At 40.7% G+C, this 21,687-nt stretch overlaps 2 protein-coding genes across 4 annotated transcripts in view; one reads left to right on the forward strand and one right to left on the reverse strand.

The window, feature by feature from the left end:
• Window positions 1-12,971, forward strand: part of SEC23B (SEC23 homolog B, COPII coat complex component) — a 46,326-nt gene extending 33,355 nt beyond the window's left edge. For all 3 annotated transcript variants that reach the window (XM_036418839.2, XM_036418838.2, XM_045574304.1), the window contains 6 exons: window positions 2,499-2,576; window positions 5,121-5,282; window positions 9,420-9,506; window positions 11,389-11,544; window positions 11,948-12,013; window positions 12,752-12,971. In XM_036418839.2, coding sequence (XP_036274732.1) covers window positions 2,499-2,576; window positions 5,121-5,282; window positions 9,420-9,506; window positions 11,389-11,544; window positions 11,948-12,013; window positions 12,752-12,841 — 639 coding nt within the window. In that variant the 3' untranslated portion in view covers window positions 12,842-12,971. The remainder of the gene's footprint in view (window positions 1-2,498; window positions 2,577-5,120; window positions 5,283-9,419; window positions 9,507-11,388; window positions 11,545-11,947; window positions 12,014-12,751) is intronic.
• Window positions 12,972-19,518: 6,547 nt separating this feature from the next.
• On the reverse strand, window positions 19,519-20,015 carry LOC118707986 (small nuclear ribonucleoprotein E-like). The gene has a single exon (XM_036418866.2). The coding sequence runs from the start codon at window positions 19,978-19,980 to the stop codon at window positions 19,702-19,704; it is 279 nt and encodes a 92-aa protein (XP_036274759.1). The 5' UTR covers window positions 19,981-20,015; the 3' UTR covers window positions 19,519-19,701.
• Window positions 20,016-21,687: the final 1,672 nt, after the last annotated feature.

Here is a 21,687-nt window from a genome sequence, read left to right on the forward strand (position 1 = left end):
TATCAACATTTCAAACACAATTTGAAAATTGAGCCAAAACCGGTTTGGCTCAATGGATGGAGCGTCAGCTTGGGAACTAAAGGGTCCCGGGTTCGATTCCGGTCAGGGGCATGTACCTTGGTTGCTGGCATATTCCCAGTGGGGGGTGTGCAAGAGGCAGCTGATCATCAATGTTTCTAGCTCTCTATCTCTCTCCCTTCCTCTCTGTACAAAATCAATAAAATATATATTTTTTTAAATTGAGCAAGTGGTTGGTTTTATGTGGAAAGTGAGCCATGAATCAAGTCTTTTACTTTTTAAAATATATTTTATTGATTTTTTTTTGATTTTTTTTTGATTTTTTTATTATTTTTTTTTTTATTTTTTTTTTACAGAGAGGAAAAGAGAGGGATAGAGAGTCAGAAACATCGATGAGGGAGAAACATAGATCAGCTGCCTCCTGCACACCTCCTACTGGGGATATGCCCACAATCAAGATACATGGCCTTGACTGGATTTGAACCAAGGATCCTTTAGTCTACAGGCCAACGCTCTGTCCACTGAGCCAAACTGGTTAGGGCATGAATCAAGTCTTTTAAAAAGTAGGGTAGTAGGAGAGAACTAGGCAAGGCTTGCCAAGTGGAGGGCCCAAGCCTGTGGGAGGTGGCTGTGCACTTCAGCTTATGTTGGGGTCTTTGACAAAAGGGCTGTCACAGAGGTCAGGTCGTGCAGTGGGGAAGGAGGCAGTGAAAGTGCAATGTAATTAGGAAATGTCTTCCATTTTAAGTTGTCATTGCCTTAACATTAGAGAGAGAGGGAACTTCGGTGTGGTTCCCAAGCAGGAGTGTGATAACAGCATGATTCTTGTATTTACATTTACCAGTTCCATTCGAGGTAAATTTGGAAAGAGAAAAGACTACACTATTAAGGAGACTGATGTAGGGGTTTGCAGGCTCAAGGAAGGTAAGACCAGGATGGCAGCAGTACAAGTAAAGTGGGAGGAGGTTTGGAATCAGAATTAATTCTAAAGAAAGAATTGAGCCGGGACCGGTTTGGCTCAATGGATAGAGCGTCGGCTTGGGGACTGAAGGGTCCCGGGTTCGATTCCGGTCAAGGGCATGTACCTTGGTTGCGGGCATATCCCCAGTGGGGAGTGTGCAAGAGGCAGCTGATCGATGACTCTCTCTCTCATCGATGTTTCTAACTCTGTATCTCTCTCCCTCTCTGTACAAAATCAATAAAATATATATTTAAAAAAAAAAAAAAAAGAAAGAATTGAATCCTAACAGATTTGGCTCAGTGGATAAAGCATTGGCCACAGACTTAAGGGTCCCACGTTCAATTCCGGTCAAGGCATGTACGTTGGTGGCAGGCACATCCCCAGTAGGGAGTGTGCAGTTGGCAGCTGATTGATGTTTCTCTCATCGATGTTTCTTTTTTTTTTCTTTTTCTTTTTTTAAAATATATTTTATTGATTTTACACAGAGAGGAACTGAGAGGGATAGAGAGTTAGAAATGTCGATGAGAGAGAAACATCGACCAGCTGCCTCCTGTACACCTGCCACTGGGGATGTGCCCGCAACCAAGGTACATGAAGATAGAGATGACATGCAGAGAAAAGAACTGTATAAACTTTCATGGAAAGGCAAAACAAGATCGTTCTATAAGGCCCCAACAAATATCTCTAATTTGTACATGCTCTTGACCGGAATCGAATCTGGGACCTTTCAGTCCACAGGCTGACGCTCTATCCACTTGAGCCAAACCGGTTTCGGCTCTTTTCTTTTTTTAATATATTTTCTTATTGATTTCAGAGAGGGATAGAGGGAAACATTAATGATGAGAGAGAATCATTGATCGGCTGCCTCCTGCACACCCCCTACTGGGGATGAAGCTCGAAACCCAGGAATGTGCTCATGGAGGAATTGAACTCGGGACCCTTCAGTCAAAAGCCGATGATATAGCCACTGAGCTAAACTGGCCAGGGCTTGCTTGTTTGTTTTTTTTGTTTTGAAATATATTTTATTGATTTTTTACAGAGAGGAAGGGAGAGAGATAGAGAGCTAGAAACGTCGATGAGAAACATCGACCAGCTGTCTCTTGCACACCCCCGACTGGGGATGTGCCCGCAACCCAGGTACATGCCCTTGACCGGAATCGAACCTGGGACCTTTCAGTCCGCAGACCGACGCTCTACCATTGAGCCAAACCAGTTTCGGCTGCTTGTTTGTTTTTAATGGAAGAAGTGCCCGAGAACTTATCTAGCTCCTCACTAGTCAGAGTGGTGTTTAGAATGTAGGATCCCTAATCCCTCCCCAATCTGCCAAACTAGAATTTGCATTTTAATAACCTTGGAGGGGATATGTCTGCCTATCTGTGACTGAGAAGTGTTGGTCTGGGACTCACAGTCAGTCAGTGGCAGAGTTGAAATTGAAATGTAGCTCTCGTACTCCAAGGATTTTTCCAGGTGACACTAACTTAGGGTTTTCCTCCTGCTTTTTGTTGTTTTCTCTCAACAGTGTCAGAAGTTTGGACAGTATAACAAGGAAGATCCCACTTCTTTTCGGTTATCAGATTCCTTCTCTCTGTATCCTCAGGTAAGAAATATACATTTCTAAAACAACAATAGAAGAATACATTGTGATAGAAATAAAACTCGCTGTTTTCAGGGCAAAGTGAAGACTTGGTATGTTTTGCGACTCAAGCTACAGGAGATGAAGGTTATTCACTTCAAGACAAATACTATGTCTCTGTGAGAGGCAATTCCTGAGCCCAACAGAAGACAGAGATGACACGCAGAGAAAAGAATTGTATAAACTTTCATGGAAAGGCAAAACAAGATCGTTCTTTAAGGCCCCAACAAATATCTCTAATTTGTAGAAGTTCTGGCTGGACAGTCATCTACTTCAGCAGCAGACAGACAGAAAAATGAAGCACATAGGAAGATGAATATAATAAAGGAGACCATGTTAATATGACAGATGTTTAATGATAAGTTCATGGTTATTAGGCTGCATCGTGACTAGGGACAACAGTAATAAGCAGCTTCTGTAAATAACTGCTTTTTGCAGAAACTAAGTATTTGGGAGTTGTTGGACAAGAGAAAAGAAGGGTATTGGGGGGAAACCTGAAGTTGTCAGAGATCTGGACATTTACCTTTTCTGAACCTTCACCCTCATATTTAAATGAGGAAAGTAGAGCTTAGTTCAGTGGGTGGCTCTGAGGATTACCTGAGCTGAGGCCAGCCTAGTGTTTAATGCTTTGTAAACGTGAACCCGTGTCTTCACAGCTGGGGCCTGTGCCTTTCAGGTTGGGCTCCTTGCTGGTGCACCTTTTCCAGCACTGGAAGGAAACTCAACTTTATTTCATCTTCCCTCGGAGACACCTTAATGAGATAAATTTGAAAAAAGCAGACCTATGTATGCAAATTTGCATTATCCTTTCAAATACTTTTTGCTTTGGGAAATGGACACAGGTTTCATTCATGAACTTGTATAGTTTTGACTCTTAGGGTTAAAAGGGAGCTCAGAGGTCACCTCACTGGACCCCTGGCCCAGTAGGGCTGTGTGGTACCTGATGTGTGCCTCTTCTCTGGCCTGTGCCGGAGTGGTTGAGGCTGAGTAGTGTTGTAGAAAGAGCCAGAATCAGGGCCAAGTTCCAGCACTGGCTCTGCTGCTGCTGATCTCGGATGAGGTTCCGGACCCCTGTGAATGCTGGTTTCCTCTTTAGCACGTTAAGTGCCTGGCCTGTTTTGTCTTCTGGACAGAAAGTACAGTGTCAATCACCGGTGACTGACAGGGCGCTTAACGTGTTGAAGGGAAGGAGTTGGTCTGGAGTTTTTGTACTGCTGTGGAACCCTTGCTTCCAGAGGACTCTCTTAAAAGCCAGTACATAAGCAGACAGACTTGGGTGCTGCTCTAGTTTTGCCCGGCACCACCCCACCCACTGGGTCCCACCACAGTACTCCACCACCTCACTCCCGGAGCCTTGTGGTTTTGCTAAAACTCAGGAGCACAGTTTGGAAACCACTGAATAAGTTGGTTTTAAGATCCCCTCTGTTGGGGCATCTAAGATAGAGGTCAAGAGCCCAGCCACTGAAGCCAACAGTCTGAATTAGAGTCTGGTTCTGCCACTTAGTAGTGGTGGCCTTGGGCAAGTTGCCTACCTGCCCCTTGGTTTCCTGATGTGTAAACTAGGGATGGTAAGAGAACCTACCTCCTGGGCTTATTGGAAGAATTGGATAATTCTTGTCAAGTGCTTTATGCCTTGCACATAGGACGCATGGAATGTCAGCTGTGCTAATCATTTAGGAACAATGCTTCAATATATGGAGTCTCAGGAAGCTTTATACTTCTCAAGGCAACTGATTTTCGTATTCTGGTAACTCTTCAAAGAGAGTTAAAAGTCTGCCCACCACTTTGTAAATCTCAGGCTAAAGCACATACCTCTGGAGCATCATCATTTTGTCCCTCTCTCCTTTACATACCTCACCGTACATACCAGCCTGGGTCTGAGTTCTAACCGCTCATCTGCTGTTACTGTGCCTGGAGTCCCCTCTCCCCAAACCCTCTGGCCTCCTCAGGAACCTCTCTCAGACCCAGTGGCTGTGAGAAATCTCCTGCTGACCCTACAGCCCCATCCCACTGTAGCAGTACTTGCCTGTACAGGGGCTCAAAACATGCCGCCCCGAATGTGCCTTTTCCCCACTGGGCTGTGACCCCTTTGACAGCAAACATTCTGCCTCTGCAACCCAACCCAGTGACTCCAGAAATAAATGCTTTTTCTTGCCCATTTCATGTGGAACCTTTGACACACCCAGAGGCTTCCCCCACTCTTTAAAAATACTTTTTAAAAATTTTCTAATTGTAAAACACACGTAAAATTTACCATCTTAACCAATTTTAAATGTACTGTTCAGTATTAGGCATATTCATATTGCTGTGCAACAAATCTATAGACTTATCATCTTGCAAAACTAAAATGCTGTATCCATTCAACAACTATCTATTTCCTTCTTCCCGCAGCCCCTGGAACCAGCATTAAAGTCTGGGTTCTTCTGCTTTAGGGACCTAAAGCAAGTCTACTCTTTTGGGTATCTAAGGTTACAGCTCTATGGTTTGTCTTTTTCTTTGTGAATGCAGTTCATGTTCCATCTTAGAAGATCTCCATTTCTTCAAGTGTTTAACAACAGTCCTGATGAGTCGTCATACTACAGACACCATTTTGCCAGACAGGATCTGACCCAGTCCCTCATCATGATCCAGCCCATTCTCTACTCCTATTCATTCCATGGACCACCAGAGGTAAGGCTTTATGTGAATGCTTTTCTCCCAGTTCATTTTAAAATGCTTTTAACTAAGATTTGCTTATAATTATATTACCATATTATTTTTTGATTATTAATTCACTGTTATTTTTAACAAATTTTAGCAATAGGTCATATGTTGGAATAAACACTAGTAATTTCACTGACATAAATAAATATTATATATCTAGAGCTATAGCATACATATTTAAATTCAGGTATGACAGCTCATAAACAGCTTTCAGGGAATGATTAGCATGTGATCACAGTACACTGTTTATGGTAATTGGTTCTTTTGTCACATGGTATGACTTTCTACAGCACTTTTTTTTTTTAATAAATCTTTATTGTTCATATTATTACAAAAGTTCCTCATTTTTTCCCCCTCCACCAGGTTCCCACCCCACCCTCTGCCCTTTCCCCACCCCCCATTGTCCTCATCCATAGGTGCACAGTTTTTGTTCAGTCTCTTCCCGCACCCCCCTCTCCTCTTTTCCCCGAGAATTGTCAGTCCACTCCCTTTCTGTACCTCTGATTCTATTATATTCAACAGTTAATATTGTTCATCAGGTTTTTTAATTCCCTTGGTTTTTAGATTCACTTGTTGATAGTTACATATTTGTTATTCATACTTTTTATCTTTATTTTCCTCCTCTTCCTAAAGAACCCCCTTCAACAATTCATATAATTCTGGTTTGGCGGTGATTAACTCCTTTAGCTTTTTTTTATTTGTGAAGTTCTTTATCTGGCCTTCGATTCTCAGTGATAGCTTTGCTGGGTAGAGTATTTTTGGCTGTAGGTTCTTGCTATTCATCACCTTGAATATTTCTTGCCATTCCCGTCTGGCCTGCATGGTTTCTGTTGAGAAATCAGCTGACAATCGCATGGGTGCTCCTTTATAGGTAACTACCTGCTTTTCTCTTGCTTCTTTTAATATTCTCTCTTTGTCTTTTGCTCTTGGAATTTTAATTATGATGTGTCTTGGTGTGGTCTTCTTTGGATTCCTTTTGTTTGGGGTTCTGTGTGCTTCCTGGACTTGTAAGTCTAATTCTTTCCCCATGTGGGGGAAGTTTTCTGTCACTATTTCTTTCAGAATGTTTTCAGTATCTTGCTCTCTGTCATCTTCTGGGACGCCCATAATTCTGATGTTGGTTCGCTTGAAGTTGTCCCAGAGGTTTCTTAGACTACCTTCAACTTTCTGGATTCTCTTGTCTTCTTGCTTTTGCGGAGGAGTGTCCTCTGGCTCTTTGTGTTCCAAGTCTTTGACTTGATTCTTGTAATCTTCCATTCTGTTTTTAGGACTCTGTATAATATTTTTTATTTCAGAGAATGTATTCTTTATTTCTTGTTGATCCCTTATTATTTCTTGCTGATCCCTTATTATTTCTAGTTGATCCTTTATTATTTCTAGTTGATCCCTTTTCATATCTTCATAGGTCTTCTTTATTTTATCGGCCTTTTCTAGGAGATTCTTAAAAAACCTTATAAGCGTGGTTTTGAACTCTATATCCAGTCGCTTTTTGTCCTCCTATTTCTTTCGTTTGTGATCTGTTTCCTTGTCTTGGCATTTTTGCTGCTTCCCTGAGTTGGTAGGGTGGGAGGATCAGCTGTGTCTATGCCAGGAGACAGCCTTATTCGACTAGACTTGGAAAACTGCAAGAGCCTCTGTGCTCAGCTTGGATGGGGCAGAGTTTCAGGATGGAGCCTACAGCCTTGGCTTCCAGTTAGCCTTCCCCTGTGAGGTTCCTGAGTCTCAGTGATCCTCAGTGTCCTTTGGTACTTGCTGCAAGCACCTCTGAGAGAAAGGTGCCCTAGAGTTTCGCCCACTACCAAACAGTCTAGTCTCTTCTCCAACGAGCACGCAACTGGGGTTCCGTGCAGTTGGAAGTGGGGTTAAGAGCAGTCCGGAGCTTATGTCTCCTTCCTGCTAGGGCAATCCTGCGGCTCAATCAACAGGCTGTCCTCTGCACGAAATATGCGTGACTCAGGGGCTCTGCCTTTCTCTGCTTCCCTGAGCTTCCGCCTTATAGCCCTGATTCCCTCTGTATGAGCCTGGGGCCTGAGGGTCTTGCCTAGCACTGGGGTTCAGTGCAGTCGGAACTGGGGTTCAGCACAGTCTGGAGCTTTTGTCTCCTTCCCACTAGGGCAATCTAGCAGCACAGTCAATAGTCAGTCCTCTGCACGCAACATGTGCAACTCTGGGGCTCTGCCTTTCACCACTCCCCTGAGCTTCCGCCTTACAGCCCAGATTCCCTTTGTATGTGTCTGGGTCCCCAGAGTCTCGCTCAGAACTGAGGTTTAGTGCTGTCAGAACTGGGATTCAGCACAGTCCGGAGCTTTGATCTCCTTCCTACTAGGGAACACCAGCCAGGCACTCAGCTGCCCCTCCTCTCTGGCTCCGTCCTCTCCGCGCATGCAACATGTCTCCGTACCTTAGGCTTTTACAGCTCCTCTGATTTTTCTTCTTGTTTTCTCTTTCCTTCTTGTTGTAGAATTTCATCAGTCAACTTTGTTCTGGATAATGTCCACTTTATATTTTAGTTGTATTTTTTGAAATTATTGTGTGAAGCTGCAGTTAGGTGGTTACCTATGCCGCCATCTTGGTTTCTCTTGGATTTTTTTTTTTCCATCTACAGCACTTTTTTTCCATCTACAGTGCTAGTGATGTACTTGAACTAAGTAATGCCCCAGCCGTGTGCTTTTGCTTACTCTTGGTAACTGGTGAATGCACGCACCTACTAGACTTATTCAGTATAAATTTAAAATTACTGTAATATATAGAAAACTTTTCTGTGAAATTAAATTTTTCATACATAATTAGTTTTAATTCCACAAATATGTCTACATAAGTAAAAACAGATACACGAATTAATTTGTCCATTTTTAAACATACACATTTGGAAAACCCACTTTATTATATAATGGGCTTTTGGCTTTTTTTAAAATACTGATTTTTAGAAAGGAAGGGAGAGCGAAAGAGAGATAGGAAGATCAACGAGAAAGGAACATCATCAATCAGCTGCTTCCTGCATGCCCCCCACTGGGGATCAAGCCTGAAACCGGGCTTGTGCCCTGACCGGGATCAAACCAGCAACCTTTTGGTTCCTGGGTCAACATTCAACCTGTGAGCCACATCGGGTGGACACCCTCTTGCCTGAATTAATCTATTGTATTGTGGTTTTACTGGGTTTTTTTTCTAGCGAATTTATTCATAGAGTAAAACTAAAGAAAGAAAACATTTGAGTCTTTATAGTAGTTAAACATTATTTCTGAGTCTAAAAATATATATATATGAAAAAGTCACAGGCGAGTAAAGCTATTTGTGGAAGGCAGGATTACAAGTGAAAAACTTAAAAAATGGTTAGGTACTTTTTTCATTGTGTTCAAATACTTTAACCCAGTAATTCCATGTCTTGTGTTCTGTCTGAAGAATATATTCCTATATATAGAAAATGTTTTGTTCAAAGAAATAGTAAATGAACTATTAGAATAGAAAATTTAAAAACAATCCAAATGCTCAATAGTAGGAAAAAAAATAAGAAATATTCACAGGTTATGTAACATAATACAATAGATACATCCTTATGTTAAAAACGATACATGAAAAAAAATAAGAAATTTTCTAAATTATACTTTCTAAAAATTTTGCAAGATTTAAAAACTATATGGAAATAAACCAAACTATCAATATTTATTGTCACTGGGTTCAAATTTTCTTTAATAATTTATTACTGAAATGAAAATCATAAAAAAATACATTTTGCAGTAAACTTTTCAAATTTGTATTAAAAGCTGTACTTTTTCATAAAGCCATTCCTATGTGTCATCTGCAGTTGTACTGGGTTTGATAGAATGTGTCTCTGATAGATAAAATCTTTTTTCAGCATGAAACAGAATGTTTGGAATAACTTTTGGTTCCTAGAGCAAAAGATGTCATTAATCTCCCTTCCTAACTGATGAGGGGTTGTTTGGAGCTTCTTTCTTTCACGGAGTTGAAACTGAGAACTGCTAAGTCAGGGAGCAGAAAGTGGGGATGACAAGAAGGGGCGAGCCACCGTACCTGCTGCCCGGGGTTGCTGTTTTGGCCACGTGGGGAACAGGGAAGACCATGTCATCTCTCCCCTTTTTCTTTAAGCCAGTACTGTTGGACAGCAGCAGCATTCTAGCTGACAGAATTTTGCTGATGGATACTTTCTTCCAAATTGTCATTTATCTTGGTGAGGTAAGATGATATTCTAATTTCTTACTATTGTTTTTACTTATTAATTTAGGTTTTTATGCATTTGCAACAAGAATCTGGACTTAAGAAACCCACAGTTTATTATAATGAGTACAGTGGCTTTTATTCTAGTGAATAAAATCTCTTTTCAGGTCCTTGGGGTATTTGTATATTAGTAATTTCAATAACATTTGCTGTAAGTGATCCTTTCAAATCACCATAAGTTATTACTTTCTGAGTTGTCAGGCAAGATCAGTTCTTTTCCTCATTAAACTTATATGCACTATTACCCTTTCAGAGTTATGTTAGAGTTAGTAGTAAACACGTGTTTGGGACTAAAGATTTTATTTGAGATAACGTGACGCAGTGGACCTCCAGGAGGACTATGGAAGGCTTTTAGGGCAGTCCATTTCTTTCTAAAAGTGGCTCATTCCCTAAGAAAGGGAATGGTTCCTCTAACGAAAATTCTTTAACTAAGCATTATATTCAGGGAGATATTCTTTTTTTTCTATTGTGCATTCTTTACCTATAGTTAGTTGCCTTGGTGGTTGACTTGACTTCCTAGTGTCTATACATTAGAAGTGATTTCAGATATCCTGAAAAGATACAAATTGTGTTTCAGAATTCTGTTTATAACTTAGAATTTATTTTCTAATACTAATGAGCATTTTATAACTTTAAACTTTTTCAGCATATTAACCTCCAATTTGCCAGCCACTTACTCACAGATGGTAAGCCATCAGTAATGATCCTAGACCAGTGGTCAGCAAACTCATTAGTCAACAGAGCCAAATGTCAACAGTACAACGATGGAAATTTCTTTTGAGAGCCAAATTTTTTAAACTTAAACTTCTTCTAACACCACTTCTTCAAAATAGATTCCCCCAGGCCGTGGTATTTTGTGGAAGAGCCACACTCAAGGGTTCAAAGAGTCGCATGTGGCTCATGAGCCTCAGTTTGCCAACCACAGGACTAGACCAAAGGCTGTTTGTGACCAGCTGCCTTTCCCACTGGTTCCTTTAAAAACAAAAAGTTCACACATTTATTGCGCACCTTCTGTTTGCAAGTTCTAATGTCAAAGGCAATGTGACATCGTTCTCACCTTCCAAAGCTCCAAGTCTGCTGGTAGGTGGTGTTCTTATGGCCCAAGTTAGCTTATGGTAATTTCCTTCATGCCACCAGTCAGTCAAAAAATTAAGACCTAGAAAATAGTATTGAAATCTCACAGAAGGAAAAAGAGGCTGCAGAAGGAAGCATCTAAAGAGAATCCTCTTTCAGATATTAGATTAACAGTTTAACAGTTCACATGTGAAAGCACTTCAGCTTATTTATAGATACTAGATGCCTGGTGCACAACATTCGTGCACTGGGAGCATCAGGGGAGGGAGGTGGTGGTGTCCCTCAGCCCAGCCTGCGCCCTCTCGCATCCAGGACCCCTTGGGGGATGTTCACCTGCTGGCTTAGGTCAGTGCTTAACCATTGAGCTACATTGGCTGGGCAAAAATTTATTATTCCTTTCTCCCACCAAAATATATATATCAATATATATATATTTTAATGATTTCAGAGAGGGAGAGAGAAATAGAGCATCATTGATGAGAGAATCATTGATTGGCTGCCTCCTGAACACCCCATACTGGGAATCAAGACTACAACCCGGACATGTGCCCTGACCGGGGATCAAACCATGACCTCCTGGTTCACAGATCAACACTTAACCACTGAGCTATGCTGGCTGGGCAAAACTTGTCATTCTTGATATAAGGCTTCTTCACTGGAAGCAAATTTGGGGGTGGAGAAGTGGTATTAAGAGTGTCAGAAGTGTCAAAGAAGACTGTTGGTTTAGTGTTTCCTCAGTAATTTTGGTTTGTTTGTTTTGGTGTAGACCATCGCTCAGTGGCGTAAAGCTGGGTACCAGGACATGCCTGAATATGAAAACTTCAAGCATCTTCTGCAGGCACCAGTAGATGACGCTCAAGAAATCCTGCAAGCACGCTTCCCAATGCCACGTTACATTAGCACAGAGCATGGAGGCAGTCAGGTTGGTTTTGGTATTCAGTTAATTTTATGATATATTTTTATGGCTATAAATTCAAATAGCATGGTTAATAATTTGTTTTTATGATATATTTTTATGGCAAATCCAAATAGTAGATGGTTAATATTTTATGTGGTGACATAAATTGACATGCAGATAAACTTCCAATAATGACTTCTTTTTAAAGGAGTGGTCAGAATATGTTAGTGTAAAAGTAGAGGATTGCCAATATAAAATACGTTTTGTGTTTCTGGAACCCTAATAAATCAGCAGCTACTGGCCTTAAGCTAAAGAAATGGACTCCTATGCAGTAACAAACGAAATGTAAAACTTTTCCCCCCTAGTGTACTAATATTAATGCCACTTTAATCTTTAAATCTTTTTTTTTTTTTTTTTTTTTTTTAAGGCTCGCTTCCTTTTGTCCAAAGTGAACCCGTCTCAGACACACAATAACCTATATGCTTGGGGACAGGTAAGAAATTGTCAGGTATTTGGGGAAGTAGCCTGGCTACTTAAAAAACACACACACACACACAAAAACCAAAAAAACTAATTACAAATTGGATTCTTTTTGACACAGAGGCAGAATAACTTGGATAATTTGTTGGGGGGGAAACTTTGAACATAGATTGGGGTTTGGGGGTGGCTACCCAGTGTGGATCCCTTTCTGCAATACACAGCATAATATGAAAGGTTCGGGCCCGAGGACCGTAACCATAGTGTGGCCTCCGTTTTGGCTCTCATAGACCAGCAGCGTTGCCCCCAAGTCCTCCCTCTCTTCCCTTCTCTTTTCTTTTTATTTTATTATTATTATTATTTTTTTTTAGTCTCCCCTCCCCCCGCCCTCCCGGATCCCTTCCTCCCCTTCTCTTTTCTAATAGGGCAGGGCAAAAGCATCTACAAATGCTCACCATTTGTTCTTTGTCCTCTTTACTTTTCAGCCTCTGGTTCCTTCTTTATCTAATTATTCCAGCCATTTATGCCTTCTTATGAGCTTAGTGGGTCAGGGGAGGGTTTTGTGAGGAATCGATGCTTCATTTGAATGCATTAGGCAAAGGATGGGGTTTGACGGGAGTTCACATAGCAAAGGGGACAGCACTTATAAATGTTCAGAGTTGGACAACTTTTGTGAACGTTCTGAGTCCCTAATTCATGAATTCTAAATAGTTTTCAAGATACCTATCAGTTAACCTTTATCATTAAATTTCAGGAAACGGGAGCACCCATCCTAACCGACGACGTTAGCTTGCAGGTATTCATGGATCATTTGAAGAAACTGGCTGTCTCTAGTGCCTCTTAAGCTGAGCAAATGAGCTGCAAATTAAAGAAAACACTGTCAATTGTGTTCATCGTTGTTTATAAAAGCTTAATAGCATTCCTTTTCTTGTGGATTTAAATAAATAATCAAAGGAAGTGTTGTATGTAACTCTTTATAATTTATTTGTATTTCTTATCTGTGCCTCTTGCATTAAAAAAATTATAACTTCATACATGTTTTGGTACTTATAAATGTTTATATGCTTTTTCTATTCTAACTTTACAGTCTATATAAAATCAAAAGTAGCCGAAACCGGCTTGGCTCAGTGGTAGAGCGACGACCTGCGGACTGAAAGGTCCTGGGTTCGATTCCTGTCAAGGGCATGTACCTTGGTTGCAGGCACATCCCTGGTGGGGGGTGTGCAAGAGGCAGCTGGTCGATGATTCTCTCTCATCGATGTTTCTAGCTCTCTATCCCTCTCCCTTCTTGTCTGTAAAAAATCAATAAAAATATTTAAAAAATAAAAATAAAATAAAAAAGTAATGTATTTTGGCAACCTGTTTTGGTGAAAACCATAATGGTCAGAAAGGGAAATACATTTGAATGAAGAAAGCACTGGCTACAATAATGCTAATACAAATTTGATTTCCTGATGTCTGTGTATTTTTTTAAGTGGCAGGCCCAAAAGGTGTTTCCTATACTTAATCCTCATTCACTGTCTGTTAACAGACAAAGAAAAGGTTTGAGATAGGGACACTTTGTTGAGGAAGATTGGTCTAGAGCACATGTGTCAAACACAAGGCCCGCGGGCCAAATCCGTCCCGCCAGGCCTTGCAATGTGGCCCGCACCGCGCTGTCATCACTGCACTCCGCTGCGTTTCCATCACAATGACAGTTTATGACTGTTCAGTAAACCATTCGGCCCGTGATTTAGGCTGGATTTTAGATTTTGGCCCCTTCTCTGATTGAGTTCGACACCCCTAGTCTACAGTGACACTGTCCCTAACTCACAACATGCCATGTAAATAGTCCGGCCTCGGTAGACATAAGGAGTGGCTCTAATAGAGTGACAACACTTTATCTTGGGCATAAGTAAAATAACTTGAACAGGTTCTGCTTTTAACCAGTTACCTGCCACACATCCAAAACAGAAGCCATCCCCATATACCACGATATTGAATTTAATTTTTAAAAAATCACCTGACTCGCCAAAACTGGTTTAATTCTGGTCAATGGCATGATTGATGTCTCTCTCTCATAGATGTTTCTAGCTTTCTATCCCTCTCTTTTCCTCTCTGTAAAAACTCAATAAAATATATTTTTAAAAATAAAGTAAAATAAAAAAAATCACCTGACTCGAGTTGAATAAAGGATGTCATCTTCTTATATTTGCTATTCTTTTCCCTAGATTTTATAATTTTTGTTCTGTGAAAGAAGATTTTGTTCTCTGTTGAGGAATTCCAGCTTCATATTCTACTAAATGGAGTATTAGAGGTTATTGATGTTCCCTTTAAACATAGGCCAATTGCTATGACAGCTATCATCCAGGAATTCCTTTTTGTTTGGACTCTTGGGTTAGTTCTACTTTTTCTTCTGTTCCCTACGTCATTTTCCCATCTAATATAATTTTTCCTTAAAAAAAGTAGATGGAAGATAATTCAATGAATCATTCTGTCTTCACACTTGACAGCTTTGCTGACTATAAAATTCTAAACCCCAAATAAATTTATCTTTCAGAATTTTGGACTAATTCATGCAACAAGTAATTCTTATGTATTTGCTATGTATGTAGTAGTCTTCCAAGCACTGGGAAGGTAGCCAATAAGTCAAAAATTCCTGCCCTCGCCGAAACCAGTTTGGCTCAATGGATAGAGTGTCCAGCTTGGGGACTGAAGGGTCCCAGGTTCGATTCCGGTCAAGGGCATGTACCTTGGTTGCAGGCATATCCCCAATAGGGGGTGTGCAAGAGGCAGGTGATCGATGACTCTCATCAATGTTTCTAACTTTCTATCTCTCTCCCTTCCTCTCTGTACAAAATCAATAAAATATATTAAAAAATAAAAAATAAATTCTTGCCCTCATGGAGCTTATGTTCTAGTAAGGGAAGACCAACAATTAAACTTTAGAAGTATATTACATAATGTATTAGAATGAGTGCTATGTAGAAAAGTGAAGCTGGGAACTCATATTAATTGGATTATTACCAATTGGATTCTGATGCTCTGTCTTTTGAATTTGTAGGTACATACTGTCTTTTTGCCTCTGCTCTGCATTCTTGGGTTTCCCGTCTTACAGTTGTTAAACAGTTACATTTAAATGCCAAGAGCTTTTATTTTCTGTAACTTTTCCATAGGATACTTTTCTTACTTTTTGGATATAATTTTTAATTGAGTTACATCATCGGAAAGAGTACATAAAACTGTGTATACAGACGAAGGCTGAAACTTCCTCCTTGGGCCCTAGCCGATTTGGCTCAGTAGATAGAGCACCAACCTGCAGACTGAAGGGTCCCAGATTGGATTCCACGTAGGAACACATGCTTGGGTTCCAGACTAAGGGGGGCGGGGGGGCGTGCAGGAGGTAGCCAATTAAGGTTCTCTTTCATCGCTGATGTTTCTCTCCCTCTCCCTCTCAGAAGTCAATAAAAAAAAAAAAAAAAATATATATATATATATATATATATATATATATATATATATATATATATATATATATTTTTTTGTAAAAAGGAACTTCCTCCTTGGGCCTTTCTGTCTCAGATTAACAGAAGAATGTGACAGACAGCTCACTCCAGGTGAAAAGGAGTTGCAGTGCTGGGGCAGAAGGGATGCTACTGGGTGACCTAAGGTAGAAGATGTGACTATTTCCAGGTTTAACTTGGAGGTTAGGGGTTAGTGTTTTGTTTTGTTTTAATATATTTTATTGATTTTTGTATAGAGAGGAAGGGAGAGAGATGAGAGTTAGAAACATCAATGAGAGAGAGTCATCGATCAACTGCCTCCTGCACACCCCCCACCGGGGATATGCCTGCAACCAAGGTACATGCCCTTGACCAGAATCGAACCCGGGCCCCTTCAGTCCCCAAGCCGACGCTCTATCCGTTGAGCCAAACTGGTCCTGGCAGGGGTTAGTGTTCTATGAAGAGCAGCCATCCCAAGAGGGGGACAAGGACTCTGAACTCCATCTCAAGGCAAAGAAAGCCTCTGATTTAGCTTAGAGCCATGGTCAGCAAACTGCGGCTCGCGAGCCACATGTAGCTCTTTGGCCCCTTGAGTGTGGCTCTTCCACAAAATACCACGGCCTGGGCCAGTCTATTTTGAAGAAGTGTTAGGAGAAGTTTAAGTTTAAAAAATTTGGCTCTCAAGAGAAATTTCAATCATTGTACTGTTGATATTTGGCTCTGTTGTCTAATGAGTTTGCCGACCACTGGCTTAGAGTATGAAATGATCAGTTATAAGTTTTTAAAACTCTGGAAAAGTGACAGGATAGATGGGAGGAGTCTGGAATCCAGTGTGGTCTGAAGAGAGGTATGTATGTGTTTAGACAGATGGGATGTTTAGGCAAGAGGACGAGTTCAGGTTTCTGGCTTGGGTGATCGTTCTCTGATTTGCAGAAAAGGAAGGAAAGGTGTCTTTCCTGGTGGGGGTGGCACTGATACATTTAATCTTCGACATTGTGAGCTACAACTGAAAGTGCACAGCAGGATGGCAGTAATGAATATGGATTTGCTTGTAGAAGGACTAAGTGGCTTTGAGGGTCATTAACATGAAGTAAATAACTTGGGTGGGGTAAAGTTGCTCGGATGAGAAGAAAAGGAAGCTTGAAACAGAATACTGATTCTTCTGTTTTGTTTTTAACAACTTTATTGAGGTATAATTTATATGCAATAAACTGCACCCATATAAAATGTATAACTCGGCCGAAACTGGTTTGGCTCGGTGGATAGAGTGTCAGCCTGCGGACTCAAGGGTCCCGGGTTTGATTCCGATCAGGGGCACGTACCTTGGTTGCGGGCACATCCCCAGTAGGGGGTGTGCAAGAGGCAGCTGATTGATGACTCTCATTGATGTTTCTAACTCTCTATCCCTCTCTCTTCCTCTCTGTAGGAAATCAATAAAATATATTAAAAATAAATAAAATGTATAATTTGGTAAGTTTTGACAATACTGTGTATACTCATGAAACCGCCACCACCAACTTAAAGGAACATTTCCATTGTCTCCATGTTTTCTCAGGCCCCATTTTTAATCCTTTCTTCAGCCATAGGGAACCACTGGTCAGCTTTCTCTCACTACAGATTAATTTGCTTCTAGAATTATATGTCTGGTTTCTCTTGTGTCTGGCTTTCACATGGCATAATCCATTTTAGAGTCATCCAGATTTTTCATGTAACAGTAATTCCCTTTTTTATTTTTTTATTCTTTTTAATTTTAAAATATATTTTATTGATTTTTTTACAGAGAGGAAGGGAGAGAGAGATAGAGAGCCAGAAATGTCGATGAGAGAGAAACATCGACCAGCTGCCTCCTGCACATCCCCCACCGAGGATGTGCCCGCAACCGACGTACATGCCTTTTATCGGAATCGAACCCGGGACTTTTCAGTCCGCAGACTGACGCTCTACCACTGAGCCAAACCAGTTTCGGCAGTAATTCCCTTTTTTAAATAAACACTGATTTCAGAGAGGAAGGGAGAGGGAGAGAGAGAACATCAATGATGAGAGAATCACTGATTGGCTGCCTCCCCGCTACTGGGGAACGAACCGGTAACCTGGGCATGGAACCGGACCCTTCAGTCCCAGGCTGCACTCTATTCACTGAGCCAACTGTCTAGGGCAGTAGTTCCTTTTCATTGGCGAGTGGTATACTACATTCATTTACCCATTCACTATTTGATGGACAGTTGAGTTCTCATTTTTGTCTCTTATTACTAAAGCTCTGTGTCCATGTGCTGTGTGAACGTGCTGTTTTCATTAGGGGGAGGGGCGGGCACTGGGGGGTTAGATAGAAATGGAATGTCCGAGTTGTGCATGATAGGTGTAGTTCAACTTTTTAAGAAATGGCTATTATTATCCTGGCCTGTGCTGCCAAGTTGGTTGGGCAAAATCATGTGCACCAAAAGGTTGCTGGTTCGATTCCTGGTCAGGGCACAGCCTGGGTTGAAGGCTCAGATCTGGGTAGGGGGTGTGTACTAGGTAGCCAATAGGCGTTTCTTCCTCTCCCCCTCTAAAAGTCCATTAAAATTCTAAAACAAACAAAATCACAAACCCACAACAAAATTATAAAAGATTAAAAAAAAAAAAAAAAAAAAAAAAAAAAAAAGGCAAGCCCAGAGCGGTGTCCCTTACACGGAAAGGGCACGGGCTCTTGTTCAGGCACACACGCCGGGGCACCGGGATATTTCGCTCTCACATTGATGTTTCTCTAGGATGAATTAAAAAGAGAAAAACTGACAGTATTGCAAAGAGGTTGTGACATTTTGTGTTCCCACCACTAAGAGCTCTGATTGCTCCAAATCGTTACAACTCTGGGAGTTCTCAATCTAATTTTCAGTGATTCTGATAGGTGTGCAATGATGTCCAGCTGTGGTTTTAACTTACAGTTCTGTGGTGACTAGGAGGTCCCTGTGCTTGTTGGCCATTTATAGGAATGACGGCCCGCAGGTCTGGAGTGAGGGCGTGTGAGCGAAGGGAGTGCGAGGGCCAGAGCGGGATTGCTGGGAGCCTTGGGGACAGGTGGTTCCGGCTCTCAGCCACATACATACATATATGTATGTATCTGTGAGAACAAGTTGCTCATAAAAATTTTTTAAATATATATTTTATTGATTTTTTTTTTTTTACAGAGAGGAAGGGAGAGGGATAGAGAGTTAGAAACATCAATGAGAGAGAAACGTCTATCAGCTGCCTCTTGCACACCTCCTACTGGGGATATGCCCGCAACCAAGTTACATGCCCTTGACCAGAATCGAACCTGGGACCCTTGAGTCCGCAGGCCGGTGCTCTATCCACTGAGCTAAACCGGTTTCATCGCTCATTAAATCTTGTGTAGGAGATATTCTTTTTTACATATATATATACATGAAGAAGTAAAATCCACAGTAAATTTGCATATATGTAAATACACTAGACGGAAAAAGGGATATTCAAGAGTAAATTCAAGCTGAAAAAGTAGTTTAAAACTTTTTTCACGTTTATGTTCTGAAAATGAGACTATTTACTGAATAAATTGAAATTTTTTATTCAAGCACTGAAACTAGTCACCGTTAGCGAAAAAGGAGTTGCTGTTACCCGAGGTATGTGCTATAAGGTAGCTAAGTAACTCTCTCTCACCCGATTTGGGTATCTCTCTCTCTTCCCAATTTTTTTTTGGGAGGCAACCAAAATTTTTGGTGGCTTTGCTTTGGCAAGGCTCATTTATTACCATGGTCAAAAGGAAGAATAGTTCCCTGGACAGTTTCTTCTTTTTTCTTAAGTGTGTTTTATTAATTTTTATAAAGGATGAGAGAGAGACAGAGTGTCAGAAACATCTATGAGAGTCATCAGTCATTGATCAGCTGCCTCTTATATACCTTCAACCTGGGATGTACTCGCAACCAAGGTACATGCCCTGGACTGGAACTGAACCTGGGACCTTTCAGTCCGCAAACTGGCACTCTATCCACTGAGCTAAACCCGTTTCAAGTGGTTTTGGCGCTCATAAAATCTTGTGTAGGAGATATTCTTTTTTTTTTTTTTTTAAACAAAAACAGTTCAACATCATTTATTGTCATCTAGTAGTTACTTAAGGTTATTGTAAGCCAATATGAATAAATGGTTAAGACATATTCTCCAAACAAAGGACACCATACAACACAAACTATATTGTTTCTCAGTAACTCCTCACTTAGCATTTAAGTCATTTCTAGGTGGAGACACTTTGAAGCAGAGTAATATTATCTCCTTTCAGCATGATCCGACCTAGTTGTTTCCTTGACTTTGTTTTAGAATGAATCTCTTCTGCATCATCTAATATGAGGTTCATATACTCATCAAAACCAATGATACAGCCTTCTATCTGCATATTCACTTGCTCATAAAGCCACACCTGAATCCGAGATCTATTTTGCAAGTATCTGAAGATGAGGTTGATGGGCTGCACCATCACCTTCTGCACCTTCTGGCCCTGGCCGCGGTACGCCATGGTGGAAACTAACAAAGACCACGCTGAGCCCCTCCCTTTTTTTAATATATATTCTTGAGAAATTTGATTTTCACAGCTTTATTTTATTATTTTTTAAAATATATTTTATTGATTTTCCACAGAAAAGAAGGGAGAGGGATAGAGAGCTAGAAACGTCAATGAGACAAACATCGACCAGCCGCCTCATACCCTTGACCGGAATCGAACCTGGGACCCTTCAGTCTGCAGACCGATGCTCTATCCACTGAGCCAACTTGGTTTTGGAGAGATATTCTTTTTTACATGTATATATGAAGAAGTAAAATCCACAGTAAATTTGCATATATGTAAATATACCAGACAGAAAAAGGGATATTCAAGAGTAAATTTAAGCTGAAAGAGTAGTTTAAAACTTTTTTCACGTTTATGTTCTGAAAATGAGACTATTTACTGAATAAATTGAAAATTTTTTATTTAAGCACTGAAACTAGTCACCGTTAGCGTAAAAGGTGTTGCTGTTACCCGAGGTATGTGCTATAAGGTAGCTAAGTAACTCTCTCTCACCCGATTTGGGTATCTCTCTCTCTTCCCAATTTTTTTTTGGGAGGCAACCAAAATTTTTGGTGGCCTTGCTTTGGCAAGGCTCATTTATTACCATGGTTAAAAGGAAGAACTTGTTACCTGGACAGATATTTAGCCAAGTTTTAACTCTTAGTTCTAGAAGTTGGTAGTACAATTTTGGAAGCTTCTGATTATACACTTGGGGAAGTGTTAACTTCAACTCCTTTCAGTTTCAAACAGTGGAGATAGTGTTAGGGTTGGAGTATTGCGGGGACTGTGGGCTCGGCTCAACTGCTAGGTGGTCAATGACAATCTCACAATTGATGTTTCTTCATTCTCCAGATTATAGTATATGTATTTTTCTATATTTTTTAACGAGTATTCCTTATAATAATATGTGCATAGTTCATGGACAGGGCCAGTAGGTTAGTGAAGACCTAAAGAAGGGAGTGGGGAGGAGCTGGGAAGAGGAGAGTAAAGGAGTGTAAAAGGTGGGGTGGGGTGGGTTGTCGGGGGGGTAGATATATGTGATGCTGTCAACAAGGAAAACACAGGACAACATAAACTGATGAACAAAAACTGATCTAGAGACAGAAAATCATCGATCAGACCATCAAACCTCAGAGGGAAGGTAGGGGAGGGTGGGGGTAAGAGGGAGAGATCAACCAAAGGACTTATGTGCACGCATATAAGTCTAACCAATAGACGCAGACACCAGGGCGGTGAGGGCATGAGTGGCAGGATAGGGGGTGTTGGGGGCAATGGAGGGATAATACCTTAATAATATAATACCTTAATCAAGGGGGGGAAAAGGTACATATTTTGAAAAAGAACATTGGGAAATCAGACATTTGCATTATCAAAAGTGAAGTTTAAGAAACAAATGAAACAATATCCAAAATAGGTGACGAATAATTTTTATATACATTTAAGAAGCCTTACAATTCCAATTACAGAGACAATCCAACTATATAAAAAAGGCAAGCAACATTTCAACAAATATTCTTAGTGCTCGAATGCCTACTTATTTCCTCAACCTGTGACAACGAGGACAGGACTCTCTCAAATATCACTTTGAGACCCTTCAGTCCATCCTGCAGGATGGTGACCCACCCACCCAAACAGACTAAAATAATCTTTCCTTTTTTTTTTTTTTTTTAATATATT

This window comes from Pipistrellus kuhlii, unplaced genomic scaffold (assembly GCF_014108245.1).
Source record: "Pipistrellus kuhlii isolate mPipKuh1 unplaced genomic scaffold, mPipKuh1.p scaffold_m20_p_6, whole genome shotgun sequence".
NCBI lineage: Eukaryota > Metazoa > Chordata > Mammalia > Chiroptera > Vespertilionidae > Pipistrellus > Pipistrellus kuhlii.

What these genes read in the sequence shown, in the direction of transcription:
- LOC118707986 (XM_036418866.2), bottom strand. Translation starts at nt 19,980, where the DNA reads ATGGCGTACCGCGGCCAGGGCCAGAAGGTGCAGAAGGTGATGGTGCAG.